A 19,322-nucleotide genomic window follows, 5' to 3' on the forward strand; every position below is an offset into this window, starting at 1 on the left:
CAGGCCCTCTAATTTCTTTTCTTTTCTTTTTATCTTTTTAAGATAGGGTTTCGCTATGCAATTAAGGCTGGCCTCAAACTCACAGAAATTCTCCTGCCTCAGCTTCCTGTATACTGGGATTACAAGTATACCACCACACCTGGCTTAATTTCCTCTTTAATTTCATCTATTACCCATTGGTTGTTCAGGAGGGCATTGATATCCATGTGTTTATGAAGTTCTTGTGGTTTCTTTTGCCATTGATTTCCAATTTCAGTGCACTATGGTTTGATAATATGCATGTGTATGGGACAATTTCAATTCCTTTCCATTTACTTTTTTTTTGTACTGGGAATTGAACTCAAGACTGTGCATTTGTCAGATAGGCACTTGTGCCACTGAGCTATGTCCCCAGCCCCTTTGCATTACTTAAACAAGTTTTATGAGGTAATATTTGGTCTATGTTGGAGAATATCTCCTGTGCAGCTGACATGTCTACAGTGTTCCACTCCACAACATCAGAACACATGTTCTTCTCAGCTTCCATTTGTTTAACAGCTCGGTTTAGTTCTGATATTTGTTGGTTTTTTTGTCTAGTCAATCTGTCTATATGTGACAGTGGGCTATTGAGGTCCCCCATTTCAATTGTATTAGTGCTGATTTGATTTTTCCTGTCCATTAATATTTGTTTTATATAGATGGGGGTGCTGGTATTTGGCACATATGTATTTATGATTGCTATCTCTTCCTCTTGGATTGTTCCCTTTATGAGGATGTGGTGACCTTCTTTATCTTTCTTAATCAGTCTTGGCTTGAATTCACTTTGTCTGCAAACAGAATAGCTACTCCTGCTTTTTTCTGGGTTCTTACTGCATGGAGTATTGTTTTCCATCCTCTGACTTTCAGCCTATGAATTTCTTTTTGAATTAAATATGTTTATTGAGTCAGGGATATAGTTCAGCAGCACAACATCTGCCTGGCAAGTGCGACATTGTGAGTTTGATTCCCAGTACAAATAAATAAATAAATAAATGTGTTTCCTTTTTTTTTTTGTGTGTGTGTGTGTGTGTCTTTTTCCTTTTTATCGGTACCAGGGATTGAACTCACGACTGCCTGCTTGCAAGGCAGGCGCTTATGCTGCTGAGCTAAATCCCCAGCCCCTAAATGTGTTTCTTGTATGCGGCATATTGTTTCTTGATCCATTCGGCCAGAATGTTTCTTTTGACTGCTGAATTGAGACCATTGAGTGTTATACTGATGGATATGCACTGAATTATTCCTGTTATGTTATTTTTCTGTTGTTGGTTCCCTTTTCCCCCTTGGGTTTAGTTACTTGCTTGACCTAGTAGATTCATCCTTTTGGGGTTTATGGAGTTGTAGCCCTCATTATCACTTTCTAGAAGTCTTTCAGAACATTTTGGGATGCTGGTTTGGTGATTGTGAATTTCTTCAGGTGTTCTTTGTCATAGAAGTATCTTATTTCTCCATCAATTTTGAAACAGTTTTGCAGGGAACATCAGCTTGGGTTGGAGGCTGTTTTCTTTGAGGACTTGAAAATACTTCACTCCAAGCTCTCCTTGACTTGAGCATCTGTGTTGAGAAGTCTGCTGTGAATCTGATAGGCTTTCTTTTATATGTAAATTATTTCTTTTTTTTTTCTAACAGTTTTAACATTTTCTTTTCTTTTCATTCTCTTTTTGAGAGCAGGGTCTTGCTATGCCAGACTGGCCTTGAGCTCACTGTGTAGCCCAGACTGGTCTTGAACTTGCAATGATCCTCCTGCCTCAGTTGCCCAAGTGCTGAGATTACAGGTATGCACCACCATGCCTGGCTCTAACAGCTTTTAATATTTTGTTCTTGTGTTGAATTTCTGGAATCTTGACTGTTATACCTTGGTATAGATTTTTTTGATCATGGATATTTGAAGTTCTGTATGCCTATCAAATTCTTTTTCCCTGCCACAAAAGTTTTCTGCCATGATGTCTGTGAATAGGTTTTTTCCCCCTGTGTTTGCTGTATCTCCTGCTTTTTCATTGACTCTGATCAATCTTATGTTATACCTGTAACCTCAGTACTGGGGATGCTGAGACAGGAGGATTTCTGGAAGTTTGAGGCAAGCTTGAGCTACAAAGAGAGTTCAAGTCCAAAGTAGTCAATTGCTCCCTTTACCCTGTTCCACCTGCTTCCAGGAGACATAGGAACCAGGACTATCTTCTGAGAGGTCAAGAAAAAAGGATACACTGGCCCTCATGCCCATCCAGAACCTGTGTTCCTGAGCTCTATAGCAAACACATCTAGGATGTAGCAGAGGGACCCAAACCCAGCCCTCAGTCCATCACTTCAGCCCCTGCTCCCTGTCAGAGTAACCTCTTTAACAAGGCACATATAAGAAGCTCACTATATCCAGTAAGGCCTTTCACATTCATGAGTCACTTAAGGAACACTTCAAGTAACCATCTAGAACAGCCTGTTCTAACCCCAGTATTATTACTTTCATTACTGTCCAGCACACAGAGCGGAGCATCTTAGCACATGGAGTTATTCTGGTTCTGAGTCACAGTCTGCCATTTTATAGCTGTGTGATGTTCGACATCTCTTTCAGCCTGTTTTATTTTAAAAGTTTTCTGGGTGTGGTGGCACTTGGGAGACTGAGGTAGGAGGACTGTCATCAGTTTGTGGCCAGAATACATAGGAGACCGTGTTTCAAATAAAATGAAACAAATTGTGTGTGTGTGGTGCTGGGGATGGAGCTGGAGACTTGCACATGTTAAACACACGCTGTACTACTGAGCCACTGCCCCTGCCCAGCCCCTCATATGGCCTCCTTAGCTCCCACATACCAGCTATTGCATCAGGGGCCAGAGAGAACAAAAAGAGTCAAGGAGATTCAACTGTTGCCCTCTCAAGTCACAGCCTAATTAAACAGCCAGATAGTGATTAAATAATAAGGTAAACACACGTAAGTCTATGAGGAGCACCATGGAGAAATATCTGGGTGTAATAGTGAGGTGAAGGAAGGCATCCTGGAGGAAGTGATCATGGAGTGAGCTGGCTTAAGGGAGAGAAAAGCATTTGAAGGACAAAGAGAAGCATGTGCCAAAAGCCTGTGGCAGGAGAATGGAAGGAAAGCCAGTGTGGCTGGTGCCAGCGTGAGCTGAACCGTGTTGGCACCATAGCTTGCTCTCCACAGCTCTGTGCTGCACGACCACTATCACCATTCCAGGAACAGACAGCAGGCTGCCCAGCACCTCAGGCAGAGCCCAGGTGTCCTCTGGACTCTGCTTCCAGGGTGATCTATTTTTTCTCCTACCCTCTTGGGAAAAGAGGACCCAGGAGGCGAAATTTATTAATAAAAATATTGAAAGAGATGGATATGGCAGTACACAACTGTAATCCAAGCACTTGGAAGGTTGAAGCAGGAAGATCCCTGCAAGTATGAGGCCACCCTGGGCTACATAGTGAGTCCAAGGCAGCCTGAACTCTACAGGCTCCAAAAAATTAAAAACTCTGGCTCCAAAAAATTAAAAAAATACTGAAAGAACAATAAACTACTCTGTCTGTAAGTGAAGTGATTTGCTAAAAGAGAGATTCGTGTGGAAGGAAGGCAGAACCACTCCAGCTTTCCCACCTCTCCCTCTGGGCCTTCTCGTAGCCTCATTTTCTTCCTACTGTCACTTACTGTGGTGGGCTGCAAGTTGGACATTTGGTGTCTGTGTGTGATCTCTTTGGAACTCTGAGAAGGATTACTTGATTTAGCAAATCAAAAACTCAGACCCCTCGTTAAATTTAGGTAGTCAGAAAAACAGAGGGTAACTGTTCATCGAAGTATGACCACATATTACACACCCAGCCCTGAGCAGCAGGAGTTGGACATGTCAAACTGCTCCCAAGAACTGAACTGGCCATGGTGACACTGTGGCTGGCAATCGCTGTCCCTGGTGTCCAGGCTGCTTCTGCATTAGTCCTTACCTGTCCTCAGCAGGGCACGGGCTGTGAGGAGACTAGAGGATGAACTCGAGTCAGGCTGAAATTGCCTCTCGGCTTTGTTCTTTTCCTGTTGTGTAACCTAGGAGGGTCCTAGAGAATGAGACGCTTAGCTACTCTGTCCTTGGTGTCCGCATCTAGGGAATGGAATAACACCTGCTCATATCATGCTATGATACGATAAGGATAGCACGATACAGGAACAGTGCTTAGAAATGCCTATGTGAATGTTAGTTGTAATTATTCAGTCACATTAGAATGAATGCAAATGTCATGATGGCAAGGACTTTATTCATGCCTATATTCTCAGCATCTAGAAGACCTGGTTGATAAAACATGTTTAGGAAGAGGGCCTGATGTATAATTTATAGCCATGCACAAATAATAAAAATAAATGTAGTCCTCATTATAACTCTGGTACTTTGTTTTGTTTTTTGAGATGCTATGTAGTTCAGACTGGCCTTGAATTCATTATATAGTCCAGGTTGGCCTCAAACTCATGGAGATCCTCATGCCTCAGCTTCCTGAGTGCAGGGATTACAAGCATGCATCACCACACTTGGCTAGGAAAGGTTTATTTTGGCTCGGGGTTTTAGCTCATGGTTGGCTGCCTCCAGTGTTTTCATGCTCACATGGAAGCAGAAATATGGTGGAAGAAAGCTGTTCACCTTAAGGCAGACAGTAGGGGGAAAGAGCAGAGAGGAAGGGGCCAAAGACAAGATAAAGGGAAGTGGGGGTTTAGCTCAGCAGCATAAGCGCCTGCCTTGTAAGCAGGCAGTTGTGAGTTCAATCCCCGGTACTGATAAAAAGGAAAAAGACCAAAAGAAGAAAAAAAACAAAGACAAGATAAAATCCCTACAATCATGGCTCCATGTCCCACTCTGTTAAACTAGGTCCCATTTCCTAAATTTCTGTTACCTCCCAATAATGCCTATCTCGACATTTTAATGAAGTTAAAGCCTGCATGATCCAATCGTCTTCCAAAAGCCTCACCTCTGAACACATGACACTGTGAGGACATTTTATTTTGTTTCTTTGAGACTGGGTCTTATTACATAGTTTAGTCTGGCCTTGAACAACAATGTTATGTGGCCCAGACCAGTCTCTGACTGGGGAATTTTCCTTCCTCAGCTTTCTCAAGGCAGGGATGATAGGCATACAGCATAACGCCTGATGGGGAAACGAAATCACACACGGGGGAAGCCTGCTGTCTGAGGCTTTTATTTCATTTTATTTTAGTGCTGGGGAACCCACGGCCTCTGACCAAGTGCTCTAATGCTGAGCTACACCCTCAGTCCAGTCCCATGGGGGAGGGCGAGGGCTTTTTGATAAATAGGCCTTCCCAACTCTCGGTCTAGGAGCAGCTTTGCAATAACTGATCAATATTTTGCCTGTGTTACCAGCAAGCCCATCTCTCAGCTTCCTCACCTGTGAGTAAGACTCACCACACCTGAGCCCCAAGACCTCTTTAGGTGCAGGCTGATCTCCCTGGAGGAAATCTGTCTTCCTGGTCATTTGCCCCCAGTCCCAACAAGTGTCAGCGGATCCTGGAAGCCTGGATCCTGCCCTCTTCTCTGCGGCCCAAGCCCAAAGCAGCCCAGATCTGGGCCAGCAGCTGAAGAGAGGCCTTGTTCTGACCTGCTGGAGCGCCCTCGAGAGATAGAGCAAACCACAGGGACTGCACAACCCGCGCATTAAAAAAAATCATCCTGGGGGCGCTGTGGGCTCTGAAGGTGGCGACTGTTCGTGGAAGCCTACCTGGACTAGGGCACTGAGGTGCTGGGCGGAAACTGCAGAGCAGAGGGGTGGGTCCCGGGCTTACAGAGGTGAGGGCTTGAGGAGGGGCGGGCCCAGGTTCCCTTCAAGCCTCGCCTAGACCTGACCAAGGACACCCCGTGAATGTGCCTGTATAGAGGGTGTGGGCAGGGGCCAACCTCCTGCTGGCGGAGGAAGGAACGTCTCCGTTGGGATTCCGAAGCAGCAGAGGGTTAGAAGAGCGGTGGACCCCGCAGTGGCCAGAGCGGGAGACCCAGCAGCAGGGGGCGGAGCCAGCAGGGCCTCTGTGGGCGGAGCCGAGCCCGGGCTGGGGGGCTCGTGGCAGAGGCGGGGCCGGCTCCTTGAGTGACGGGGACGGGGGTCCGCGCCGGGAATGCCGCGCCGCGGGGGCTGGGGCGGGGCTTAGGCGTCCCCGCCCCCCGCACAGGTAGCCAATGGGCGCGGCGGCGCTGGGTGACGGAGGGAGCCCGGAGTGCGAGAGCCGCGGCGGCTGTGGCTGTGGCGGCGGCGGCGGCGGACGGCCCAGCTGCAACGCAAGGGGGTCTGGGGCGCGCCGGAATCGAGCTACAGAGTCTGGGATCCTGGGACCGGGGGGCGGCCAAGCCAGGATCGCCAGAGGAGTGCGAGCGGCCCGGCGGCGGCGCGATGCCGCTCGCTCAGCTCAAGGAGCCCTGGCCGCTCATGGAGCTGGTGCCGCTGGACCCGGAGGTGAGTGAGCGGGGCGGGGGACGGGCGCCGGCGGCTGGCTAGCCCGGATCCGCACAGGGGCGGGGCGGCCCGCGGCGCCGCTGCAGTCCGGCGGGCGTCCGCGAGGGCGCAAATGCCCTCGGGTCTCCTGCACCCTGTCCAGCTCCACCTCACCCTGCGCTCGGAGTATCTGCTGGAGACAGTTCCGCGGGGCGCTGAGTACCTCCCGCCTCAGCCAGGAGAGGGAATCCCTTGAGGTGCTAAGGTTTGGTCCCCTTCATCCCACACCTCCAGGACTCTAGCTGGCATCTTTCTGGAGCTATCGGGCCTCCGTCCATTAGTGTAGATGGGCACACAGGCAGGGTCGAGTCAGATGTCTGGATCTTGCTAGAGATGAAGGTAGTGGGATTCCCACTCTTGCTTCTCAGTTGCTGATTCTAGGAGGGTTGCCCCTCTGGACCCTTGGCAGTTATGGAATGTGGGATGACACCACCCCAGAGGGGTGGAATGTGGGATGACACCAGCCCCAGAGGGGCTGGAATTCCTGGTTTCCTTGGCCCTGAGGCTAGGGCCAGAGAGACAGGGCACTGCGTGTCTGCTACCCCTGGCTGTAGAGAAGAAAGAGGAAAGCACTTAGATCTTATGGAGATTATTCCTGAAAGAGAGAGACCTTATTAGAAGGTCCTATAAGAAGGGCTGAGCTCTGGGGAGTGTGGTCACTGCCACCCAGTCCCTCCCAGGGGCAGATCCTGCTCTCCTTTGAAGGCTCTGTGGAGCCAAGCTCTGTGCCCTGGACCCCAGGGTCAAGGTCAAGAACTGACCCAGCAAGGTGAAAACTTTCCCCTAGCTTTGTGCTGGGAGGAAAGGTGACAGCTCCCCCTTAGGGTAGCTGTTAGTGTGCAGGACCGAGGTGGAGACCTCAACTGGCCAAGGAAGGAGTCAAGGTGATTTTTCTGCTGGCCAGAGGCCCTGGTTCCTGCCTTCATGATGATCTCCTCTGTCCATTCACTTAGGGAAGCCATTGTGTGCTCCAATTGTGAGCCTCTTGGAACTGCAGGTGGAGATCAGTGTGAGAACCCCAGGTCCCCAGCACCTGAAGCGTGCTGCCCCTTTAAAGGGATGGCTATTGGAGGGTGGGCGCGGCAGGATTAGGTAACCAACCTGAAGGCACAATTTGAAGTAAATTGCTCTGGGATCTCTGCCATGGGGTTTTTACAGGCCCTACACGGAGGTTCTCTCGCTGACTCACTCTCTGAGTGAGGAACACTGCCCTCTGTAGCCCCTGTTCACCCCAACTAGGACTGGGGTGTGAGGGCCTGGGGGTGCACAGAGCTGGATTCCTTTGCCCAGGCATGCTCTTGTGACCTGAGTCTCCCAGAGACATTAGAGCTGAAATCTGGGAATCCTGGGAATGACGCAGGAAATACTTAGCTCAGGAACCTTCTTGGATTGTCCTAGTGGGGAGGGTAGACACTCAGGAGCTCGTCTTTGTCCAGGGCACCAATTTCTGCTTCCCTTTGGGAAATTTTGTTGTCTTTTTCTTTTGAGACAGGGTTTTGCTGTATAGTCCAGGCTGGCCTTGAACTCACAATGTTTCCCAGGGTAGCCTCAAACTCAAGGAGACCCTCCTGCCTCAGTCTCCTGAGGGCAGGGATTACAGGCGTGCATCACCATGTATGGCACTTTTTGGGAAATTCTACAGCAAGTTTTACCAGGGCTATAGAACCAGAAACTGGTCTCACTTTTGACTACTCCTACACCTGAATTCTGTAAGAGGAAAAGATCAGTGAATTTCCCTGGGGAGGGAGGTCATAGTTTCTGTGTGATCCTCATTTTACTCCTCAGCTTGTCTGGGCCTCTTATTTCTTCAGTGGTGAGGGCTGGGTTCTAGCCCTGCTCCCTGGGTATGAGAGGGTTGCAGAGCCCTAGGTACTTCTGCTTGTTTCTCCTCCCCCTTCCTGGAGGTGCCAGGTAACTGGCTCTTATTGTTTGGGTAACAGGAGCCATGGGATGGCCAGGGTGCCGGTTGGTTTGTTCTCACTGGAGAACAGGGCCTTGCTGTTCTTAGGGCAGATGATATGTAAGTGATACAGTAGCCTGACCTGTAGGTACAGGCACCATTGTCGCCACCAGGAAGGAGGCAGGTGAGACTAGCTGGAGCCTTTGGCAGAGGCCTGAGATCTAGACCTCCATGCCCTGTGTGATGCTACCAAAAATGGACTGCTGGGAAGGCAGGGCCTGGCCTATGGCACAGCCTAGATAGAGTAAACCATTGCCAGTGTGAGTAAGGATTTTTCCTCTGGCTTCCCTGACTCCGCTGAAAGCAGTGGCTTTCTCTCTAGGCCTAGTTCTACCACATATAGCACTTTACTGTCTGCTATATGCCTTGCTTCACTAGGTCACTGTAATTCTCATAGCAGCTTCTTAAATCAAGGTCATTATCTCCATTTTCAGAGGGGACAGTCGAACTTAAAAGTGGCACATGAGGGGCTGGGGATTTGGCTTAGTTTCACAAGTGCCTGCCTGGCAAACGTGAGGTCAAGAGTTCAATCCCTGCCCCCCCCCCCAAAAAAAAGAGCTAAGTGGCACATGAATCAATGTCAGAGCCAGGATCAGAACCCAGAGTTCTTGATGTCTCCAAGTAGGAGGGTGCCAGCGAGGGGGAAAGAGCCAGGTTCAAAACGGCCCAGGTGGCAGGTACTCTCAGCAGCTCCGGATGTTGGCAGACTCTTCATCCCCCAGGGCCCCTGTCCAGACTGTGCTGAGGGCTGGTAGTGCCTTGGCACCTGGCCCCAGCCTCCAGCCGTGCACAGGGCTGCCAGTGTTGGACTCAGAGCCCAGCTCCTGGGGCTGCTTCCTGCCTGCGGGGCCCATGCTGTCTTTCTCCATCTGCTGTCCAACTTCTCCTGACACTGCCCTGGGTCCCTGTTCCAAGACAGAGCAGCTTCAGTAGAAAAAAGGATCCCTGTTGGAAACCATCTCTGACTGCTGGAAGGAGTTGATATTCTGGGGGTCCTGGGCAGCTGTCCTCACAAGTGTGGGTCTCCATCCTCTACGAGGTCAAAGTGCCCTCCCTATACTGGCTTGCTCGCTTTTTTATTTTCTTTTTTCTTTTTTGTTTTTGAGGACAGGTTCTGACTATGCATTCAGAGTAGTGATTGCCCATGCTAGCCCCTGGCCCTGGTCAACTTGTCCTTTCTCTCTAGGCTACTAACATACTTTTTTTTTTGGAGGGGAGGTGCTGGGGACTGAACCCAGGTCCTTGTGCATGTTAGGCAAGTGCTCCACCACTGACAGTATGTATGCATGTGTGTGTGGAGGGGCCTGTAGCATACTTGGCCCCTGGGGAGGATTAGGGGCATTAAAGGGGCTCAGGGGACAGGAAGGATGTCCTGGGAGTGGTAGTGGGAAGCTGCTCCAGGGGCAAGGAGATTATGTAATGGTCAGGGCACAGCTGTGCCTGATGCTGCCAAGCAAGACCACAGCTGCCCTACGGACTCAGCTCCTGGCTCCAAAGTCCTGACCTGCCCTAGGTTGGGTCTTCCTAGGCACTGGAACCCTCTGCTGTACCATACTCTGTATGAGCCAGGAGGGCTGAGAATAGCTATTTCAGACCCGAGTAGGGCAGTCATTCACTTCCCATCACTCAGGAAACAGATGGGCTGGTATTGGTACACCTCAGGCTATACATTTCCCACCTGAGGCTGATATCTGGACAGAACAGGACTGCTCAAAGGTAGCACCTGTGTCAGTCTGCACAAAGGTCCCCTGGTGGGGGTGTGGCTGTTCTGCAGTAGACCTTTATGAGCAGCTCCTGGATTTGGGATCATTTCAGTTAGACATCTCTAGCCCCACTGAGTCTCAGTTTCCTCCTCTGTCAGTGGAGCCTGGGCCTACCTCCCAGGGCTGTCATAAGGATTAAATGGTGCCACAGGTGTGAGGCACTGAGCCCAGCCTGGCATGCAGCAGGGGCTCGGAAGAGCAGCTGTTAGCACCAAGCCCTCTTCTCTGCCCTCCTGGGACTCCCTATTTATTAGGAAGAAAAGTCTGTGTGTAAATAGTCCCTGCAGGGTAACAAGTGGTGCAGTGAAGGAACGCAGGGCCCTGTGGTGGAGCCATTGTTCTGCCTGATGGGGGAGCAGAAGGGTCCAAGTGTAGATAAGGCCAAGGGCAGCCACTATCTCTGGGCTGAGCACTTGGCCAGACTTTGTCTCCTTCCAAACCTGCAGCAGTTCTGGGAGATCAGGGTAACTTCTCACATGTTACAGATCAAGAAACTGAGGCCTCTCCCATTTGGCTGGTTTGCACAGGGTTGCACAGTCTATCCTGGCAGAACTGGGGACCACACTGTCCCTTTCTTCTCAGGGAAGAGGTGATATTTAAGCCTAGTCTTTGAAGATGAGGTGTTTGCTAGACAGAGCACAGGAGGCAGGGAGCGTTGGCCCCTGCGAATGTTATGTATGGGTTGTAGGGGGCCATTGCCGGAAGGCTTGGTTCCTGTGCCCTCACCATGAAAGCAGAGATGGAAGAGACCATCCCAGAGCACATCTTTCGGCAGGGAAATTTTAACAGTCCTCTGCAATCTCCCTTTTCTTTTGCAGAATGGACAGGCATTAGAAGAAGCTGGACTTCAACCATCCAAGGTGAGGACCAGAGTGGGTGCCTTGGGCCAGGTTCTGGTGGGGGATGCTATTTGTATGACCTGGAAGGGAGAGACCTGCCCTTTCCCCACCTGGACACGAGGGTCATGGCTTCTCATCCTGGTACCCAGCTCAGCCTTTTTTGTCTGATCTCAACTAATCCTGCAGGCAGCCCTGGGCTTGGAACTCACTTGCTCCGACCTTCCTGTTTCATGCTTGAGAGGAAAGCAGCCTGGAAAGTGTCAGGACCGAGATTCAGGCTAGAACTCTTTATCACCTGGGCCTAGGTTTATTTACTCGTGAAGTTTGGGCTGCTCGAAGGTGAGGGCCTAAGGAATAGTGGGAGAGGCGCAGGCACTGTGCTGATCTCCTTGGTAGGACTGTGCCTGGTGGTGCTGGTGGGGACTTGGTGGCCTCTCAAGTTTAGTCAGGCCCAGTATCTGATAGGTAACTTCTTGGGGCTCCTACCCTCAGCTTTGCTTGGGCTCCTTTCTGCAGCTCCTCAGACCCTATTTTTGGTTATATGTGTTGTCAAAAGTGCCGGAGGCTAAGTGACGATTGTGTGACCTTGGATGGGTCCCTTACCCTCCCTCTGCAACTCTGTATTGGGAAGAACCAAAACCAACTCACAGGTAACTGTGAGTTTGAGGAGATGCCGGCTGGGGTAGGGCTTTAGACCCTCTGGGCAGGAGCTGAGCAAGGGCAAACCTGGGTTCAAGTCCCAGCTGTGTGTCTTCCCTACCCAACCATTTTTCCAGAAGCTCTTCTGCCTCCTGAATCTCAGCGTCCTGTCTGAAAGTTGGGGAGAATGTGCCTTTCCCCCAGGAGGTGCAAAGGACAAATGAAGTAGTAACTGCCTGGCACACAGTAGCTCCAGCATCAACAGCGCAAATGCTCTGGTACATTGCTCAACTCTGCTTCCTGTCTGTGACCCCACCTTCCAGGTCTGGGTCGACTGAGCAGCACAGCTCCCATAAGCTTGACCTTTGAGATGGAGTCAGGTTGGTCCTGATGTTTACCTTGACTCACCTTCCTAAGATAAGGTAACTGAGCTGGGTGGGGTGGAGCATGGGGAGAAAAGTAGGCTCCCACTCCCTCCACTTTTGGTTGCTGTGGCAACATAGCCATCAGAGGCCAATAAGCAGCATGGCCTGGACTCTTGTTTTATCTCTACCCTGGCTGGAGACTCCTCCTATTAAATAGGTTCTTCTAGTTGATTATAATAAAATGAAGGGATTTTTGGGTCCCAGTGGAGGGCCAGATGTTCAGATCTTGGGGCAGAGGTCCTAGGGTTGCAGAGGAACGTGTGGTTTTGGGGGGAGTTGGTGGTGAATGCAGTTTTACATCTTGAGTGTAGGGAGCTGAGTGAGAGAGGGCAGGACCTTTCTCAGCCAGGTGACTTCCTTGGCTTGCCAGCCTGACTCCTGTCCTGGAGCACAAGATCCCGGGTGAGGAGCCCGAGTTTAACTGCTGCCCAGTGCCACAGCAGCTTTCCATTTAGTTCCCAATGTACCCTTGGAGCCAGCATTTGGCCGGCCTTCCCGTGGCAGGAATTGGGCAGCGGAAGAAAGAGGTGGTCTTTCCACATGGAGAAGAGCAGAGATAGGGTCTTGGGAGCCAGACGTTCTAAACTCAGAATACTGTCCCTTGTCTCATTTGTTCCTAAAGCTAGGTTGTTACTAACAACATTTTACAGATCAGGAAACTAGGACCCAGTGGCTCAAAGCTGGTGGTGATAGAGTTAAGTCTTTTTATTTTTTGGCTTTTTCCTTTTTATCGGTACCAGGGATCGAACTCACGACTGCCTGCTTGCAAGGCAGGCACTTATGCCGCTGAGCTAAATACCCAGCCCCTTAGAGTTAAGTCTTGCTTGGCCACAAAGTCCACATTTCTCTCAGGTTAGGGAATCCAGAGCGCTAAAGAGGAGAAGCACTGTGTATCTGTGTTCTGGGTGCCAAAAATCTGGGCACCTTCTCTGTTACTCAAGCCAGTATCACTAGTGCCTGCCTACTTCTGGGTTTCATACACCAGGGGGCGCCTAATCTGTGGTCACCCTGTGTGATAGACCAAGCTGGCAGTGGGCTATTTTCTGCCTCTTGGAACTCTGGGTACATTGTGTTGTGGCACTGGGGGACCTAAAGCAAAGTCAGCATCTCCTTGCCTTCAGGGAGCTTCCGGACCTGGAGAGAGGGAGGAACCTCATGCTGTGGGGTAAGCCCGAGGATAGGAAAGAACACAGCCGTGGGCACATAGAATCTTTGTTCGGTGCCAGACTTCTTGCTGGGCAGAGAGTACCACTTTCCAGGTGCCCCCATTTCTCTTGGTGGCATGAGAGGAACACATCCCAGCCCCAGCTGGTGGCATCTGAGCTTGGGACATAGCCATGGGTGAGACAGATGTCCCTAGATATGTGGCAGAGGAAGAAGAGTTGGGTGAACTCTGAGGCACCTGGCCACCTTCCCTGCAGAGCCAGCATTTGGCCGGCCTTCCCGTGGCAGGAATTGGGCAGCGGAAGAAAGAGGTGGTCTTTCCACATGGAGAAGAGCAGGGATAGGGTCTTGGGAGCCAGACGTTCTGAACTCAGAATCCTGTCCCTTGTCTCATTTGTTCCTAAAGCTTGCTCCCTAAAGCAGAATAGAAAAAAAGAAAAGAAAACAACAAAAAAAAAGGCCAGGGATTTACTGTGACACAAGTGCCTGCCTGGCTAGCAAGCACAAGGTCATGAGTTCCATCCCTGGTGCAAAAAATAAAAATTAAAAAATTAAAAAAGCAGAATAGAAGTGGGGCATGGTGGTACACTCTGGGAGGCTGAGATAGGAGGATTGCAAGTCCAAGCCCAGCCTGCGCAAACTAACAGCTTGGTGAGACCCTGTGTCGGAATTTAAACAGTACTAAGGATGGAGCTCAGTGAGAAGGCTAGGCTGAATCTCCAGTACCAAAAGAGAGAGAGAGAGGGGAGAAAGGAAGAGCAGGGTATAAGGTTAGGTTTAGGGAAGGAAAGGGAAGGGGACAAGCAGGATAGAGCCTCTCTCTCTCGGGGCACTTGGAAGAGAGAATGTGGTATGTATAAATTAAAGTATCCAAAAGGGTTTGTGGCCCCGTGTTATGTGCCGGTGTGTAATACTTCTTACTTTACCCATTTCAGGCAGAAGGGAATTTGGGTTCAGGAGCGATAGTGTGCATAGCCAGTGCAGGGTGAGAGCTCCCTGGGTCTCTTCAGCACAGGGCACACCTGATAGCTTCAGACACCCTAGGGCTCTACTCTCTTCCTCCCTTCCTAGGAGCAGGCGGGCACCCCAGGCCCCTTCCTCTGGCTATCTCCGGAGCTGGACCCCTTTGAAGCGCCTGCCGGTCTATTTTGAGAGCCGAGCGTTTCCCCACTCCCCTCCTCTCTTCCTGTTTATGAAATACTGATCTCTCCCGGATTCCTCATGCTCCCCTGGCCAGAGCTGAGGCAGGATGTGACTGTGGACTTCAGGGAGCCTCGGGCAGCCTCAGGTGTGGGGAGGAATTTCCCTCAGGCTGGCCAGCCCACCTGTCCACTCCTGGGACCCACGCCTGGCTCTGTCCCTTCAGCTGCCCAGCGGAGACCCCGTGGCAGAAAGACTGTGTAACTAAACAGAGAGAAGTGTTGTTTACAATGTCTCTTTGTCTCCATGGCCTGTTTTATTTGGAGAAACAGCCTTCTGAGGGTGGAGCATGTAGTTTGAACCTTTACACACCTTTAGCTTCCCAGCCTACACTTAGACCTGTAGCCCCTCACTCACGCTCCCTAGACCTTCTCTACCTGGGCCTTTCTCTGTCTGACTTTTTCCCCCTTTCTGTCTGGCCAATGCCATCTTGGGGACCCATCTAGACTGTCCTCTCTTCAGAGGTGCTGTTATACCTCCCTCAATCATGGCTTGTGCCCATTTCTAGGGCAACCACAGCACTTTGTCACAGGAAGGTTGTGTTTTATTATTGGGTCTTTCTCTCATTCATTCATTCATTCCTTTTTCATTACTGAGAACCAAACCCATGGGTGTGCTACCACTGAATTACATCTGCAGCTCTTTTAAATTTTACTTTGAAATAGTGCCAGCCTGTGGGCACTGGGGCTAGGAGCCCATTCTCTGCTCCAAAGGAGGTATCCTTATCCCATTTCAGAGATGACAAAAAGAGACTGAGGGGCTGGAGATTTAGCTCAGCGGCATAAGTGCCTGCCTTGCAAGCGCGTGGTCCTGAGTTCGATCCCTGGTACCGGTAAAAAAAAAAAAAAAAGAAAGAAATAGAATTACCTAGACTGGGATTGAACTTGTGATCCTCCTGACTTAGCCTCCCAGATAGCTGGGACAGGTATTTCTTTTAGATCTGATTGAAGGCAAGGCCTGGGTCTGCCGTAACACCTGTGCTTCCTAGTGTCTGGCTCTTGCCTGGACAGAACCAGGCAGGATGGGGGTGCCGTCAGTGATGTCCGAAGAGAAGGCCCAGTGCTAGTGTCTGATGTTTGCAGGGAGGCCATGCAGAGAAGGCAGTGGTGAAAGGCTTAAGCACTTAGGTTTTGGAACAGTCTCAGACTTTGGTTTTGATCTTAGCTCTCCTCTAGCCATGTGGCCTTGGGCAAGTCATTTTCTCACTCAGTCTCTTTTTGTCATCTCTGAAATGGGATAACAATACCTCCTTTGGAGCTGAGAATGGGCTCCTAGCCCCAGTGCCCACAGGCTGGCAGATGCTGCCAGCTGGGGGAGGGGCTGTCAGTGTTCCTTAGGGCCAGGGGCCTGCAGGTGGGCTTGACTACAGCTGGCAGAGGGAGGCCTAGAGTAGGGACCTTTGGGGCAAGGGATCAGGCTGTGGGCTGTGGGCTTCTCTCCCAGCTCCTGTGTGGGAGGAAGTGAGTTTGTAAAGAGGAAGTATCTGTGAGGGGGGACGGGACAGGCACCCAGGAATGTGGGCTGAAGGGTGTCTACCCTCCTCTACCACCAGAGGCCTCAGGCCCACACAGCCTTCAACAAAGGAAATTCTGAGACTTTCCTTCTGCTACCCTGATGGCCATGGAGGTTCTTTCCCTGCTTTGGGGGACTAAGAGTTTGGAGAGTGATCCAGCCCTGGCACTGGACCAGAGGACTTTGGGCGGTCAGGGAGTCTGAGGAAGCAACAAGAGGCCTTGGTCTGAGCGGGGTGTCTTTCACAACCCTGTAGGCTGTGTTATCAGTGCCCTGCGAGGGCAGGGAAGGGGAAGTCGATGCACGCGGGGGCGTGTGTTTCTACATCAGGGCTGTCTGTGGAAAGGGTTTCCGATCATCACTGAGTATATCTGTCAGTTCCTGTGGGTGTAACTGGTGTGAGGATGAGGTGAGACCACAAGGGGCAAGGCTGGGCCTGGTCTACCCTCCCCTCCAAGGTCACCCTCCTCTTAGACCTTTGTCAGGTCCTTGCCAGGATCTCTTACCCTCTTGTCTATCCCAAAGCCTTGGGCTGGCAGGCTTCTTCAGGACCACAGAGCAGTGGCAGGAACAGGCATAGTGGTACCAGCTCTATGGGTTGCCATTCTGGGTGGTCATAGTCCTGGCAAGGTCCCAATGGGGGAAGGATTATCCAAACTCTGGGCCAGGCAATCAAAGTGTGCGTGGCCCTGCTTATTTCTGTCCCGTGTGCTCTCAGAGTCCCTCCGGGGGTATGTTTGTGGGTACCAGCTTTGTCTCTGCCTCGTCGTCTTGTGGCTTCTGTCTGTGTGCCTGTCTCCTTTCTGAGGCTCAGGAGAGAGAGGGAGGGGTGTATCCTTCAGCTGTCCCTGGCTCATAGGCTTGGGGTCTGCAGGGTCCCCTCCTAAGCAGGGAAGCCTGACCCATCTTCTGTCCCTCCTCCTGCCAAGAGGGAAGTAAGAAGGAGGGGGGCCAGGGACCCTGCCTTCTGCACTAAGAAGACTAAAAAAAAAGCAGAAGTAAGAAAAGTAAGAGGGCCTTCTGACCACGGCCTTGAACCCCACCATGCAAACCCCGGCAGATTTCCCCAGGGTTGAGAGAGACTCGGTCTCCTGTCCCAGAAAGGTGAGCCGAAGGGTGACCTGCATGCAGCAGTGTCTGCTAGCATGACTAAGGAAGGAACAGGTTGGGGGTGGTGGCTGTGTCCCCTGGGGTTTCTGGGTGGCTGTATCTGTCCCCAAGGAGTGTTTTTAGCTAGAGGCAAACAGACATCATGGAGATGCAGGGGTGGTGTGGGCAGGGATTGCTATGTGGCCTTACCCAGCTCAGCCCTTCTCTGAGCCATGCTTTCTGCCTGTCCCACCAGAAAGTTGACAGTTGGGGGTCTGATTAGTTTTGTTTGTTTGTTTGTTTGTGTTTGAGGGAGGCTGTTGTCCATCAGGGAGAATCCCTTAAAGTAACGTTGTGTCTCTGAGGGTCAAGACAAGGAAGGGAAGCCTTGGCCTGACCTTGAGAGTCAGGGAGAGGGTGGCCTTAGGTGGGCAGGAAGCAGTTCTGGCTGATTTACCTGTCTACCCTTTCCTGCACTTGAGGCTGCTCACCCCAGGTCAGGCAGGCAGCAGAGCAAGAACTTGGATGCAAGCAGCCTCTGCCACTGGTTTGCTCTGAGCTTGGGAGTTGCTGTCCTCCAGGCGTCAGTTTTCTGTTCCCCAAAGGGTTAACTGCTTTTGGGATATTTGAATGGAGTCAAAGCCACCAGACTGCACTCAGGAGTTGGTCCTCTCAGCCAGGCCTTAGCATGGGAAGAAAACCTTAGGGAAATGGAATACCTTGGAAATAAGTCTGCCACAAACTCTAGATAGCCGTGCTGAGTGCTGGGACCTTGCAGGGTGTGTCCCCTCATCTTTGTCCCCACCCTCAGGTACACTAGTAAGAACTGTAGCTCTGTCCTTAACCTACCAGGGGTCCCTGCCCTGTGGTGTCTGGCAGTCTCCGTGGGCTTCACTGACCCTGCTGTCTCCCTGCTGCCACCTGTGCCTGTGGTTGGGTTCCTGTCTGCCTTTGCTTGTCTTCCCCAGTTGGGTACATATGCGTGCTGAGCACCTGTTGGCTTTTTGTGCCCTTCTTTTTGCTTGTTGGTCCTTACCTGTCTCTGGCTGTTGGATTTGTATCCCAGGTCCAAGTCTGTCAGCCTCTGTGTGTTAGATATGACTCCTCACTTCCCTTCCTGATAGGCATAGGCTCCTCCTGCCTCTGCCTGTTAGATGTGTGTCCCCACCCATCCCTGCCTGCTGGGAGTGTTTTCCTTTCTGTCTTTGCTTGTTGGGTGCCAATCCTTATATGTGTCCGCCTGGTGGATACATGTGGCTTCCTGCCTTTGCCTGCCTTTATCAGTCTCTACCTGTTAGGTATCTGCCTCTGCCTGCTGAACCACTCTCTCTCTCTCTCAATCTATCTCTCTTTTCTTTTTTATTTATTTATTTATTTTAGATAAGGTCTAGTTCAGGGTGCTCTTGAACTCACTGTGTAGTCAGGCTGGCCTAGGATTGTGATCCTCTTGCCTCAGCCTCCTGAGCACTAGGATAACCAGACATGTGCCACTGTGCTGGCTGGATGTCTCTCTTTATCTGTCTGTGCACTTGCCTCAGCCTGTTGGATATCTACCTACTTGTCAGCTGGGTTGGCATGGAGCTTTCATTTTGCAGACCCACAGGGAGGATGGGGGGAAGGCCAGAGGGCAGCCTTTAGGCTCTGAGAAGAGGGGAAGAGAGAAGGGAACGTGGTGAAGGCGGAGGCCTAGAGCTGGGAAACCACAGACTGTGAGTGATTGGCTGCTGCCCTGGGCCAGGCCCAGCCCTGCACCCTCACCCTGCACATCCGCCTTGGGCCCGGCCATCTCCGTGGGCAGCCCTGGACGCTGCCTACCCCTGCCATGTTGCCTCGCTGCTGGGCAGATGGAGCAGGATCCCAAGCCGCCCCGCCTGCGGCTCTGGGCCCTGCTCCCCTGGCTGCCCAGGAAGCAGCGTCCCAGGATCGGCCAGGCTTCTCTGCCGGCCCCTGGCCCTGGCTCTGGCCCCCAGCAGGACTTGGTGAGTGTGCCTGGATGTCTAATCCTGGCCTGGTTATGACCCTTGGGACAGGTGCTGGGTAGCCAGTTTGGTCTAAGTTGGCTCTGGGCTCTCCTGGCCCTGCTGGATGACCAGACCCTGCCTATACTTCCTTTCTGGGGAAGTGAGGAGGCACCTCAGGGCTTCAGGGTAATATTGTCTGGTTGTAAAGAGGATAAAGGGGTCCTCAAACAGCCAGGGCCAGATGGAGTCTTCTAGAGCCCGGTCTGAGGGAAGTTTGTATAAGT

General features: G+C 51.3%; 1 protein-coding gene across 4 annotated transcripts in view; it reads left to right on the plus strand.

Annotated features, from left to right (window-relative positions):
* Window positions 1-6,204: 6,204 nt before the first annotated feature.
* Rps6ka1 (ribosomal protein S6 kinase A1) overlaps window positions 6,205-19,322 on the plus strand; it is a 36,166-nt gene continuing 23,048 nt past the window's right edge. For 2 of the 4 annotated variants that reach the window (XM_005004269.3, XM_023565684.2), the window contains exons 1-2: window positions 6,205-6,447; window positions 11,028-11,069. In XM_005004269.3, coding sequence (XP_005004326.2) covers window positions 6,385-6,447; window positions 11,028-11,069 — 105 coding nt within the window. In that variant the 5' untranslated portion in view covers window positions 6,205-6,384. Of the gene's footprint in view, window positions 6,448-11,027; window positions 11,070-16,482; window positions 17,093-17,169; window positions 19,057-19,322 lie in introns of those variants that run through there. The other 2 variants (XM_013154024.3, XM_003471299.5) reach the window with 2 other exon arrangements.

Source organism: Cavia porcellus, unplaced genomic scaffold (genome assembly GCF_034190915.1).
Source record: "Cavia porcellus strain 051 isolate PalLab524CR breed Dunkin Hartley unplaced genomic scaffold, mCavPor4.1 scaffold_25, whole genome shotgun sequence".
Classification (NCBI taxonomy): domain Eukaryota; kingdom Metazoa; phylum Chordata; class Mammalia; order Rodentia; family Caviidae; genus Cavia; species Cavia porcellus.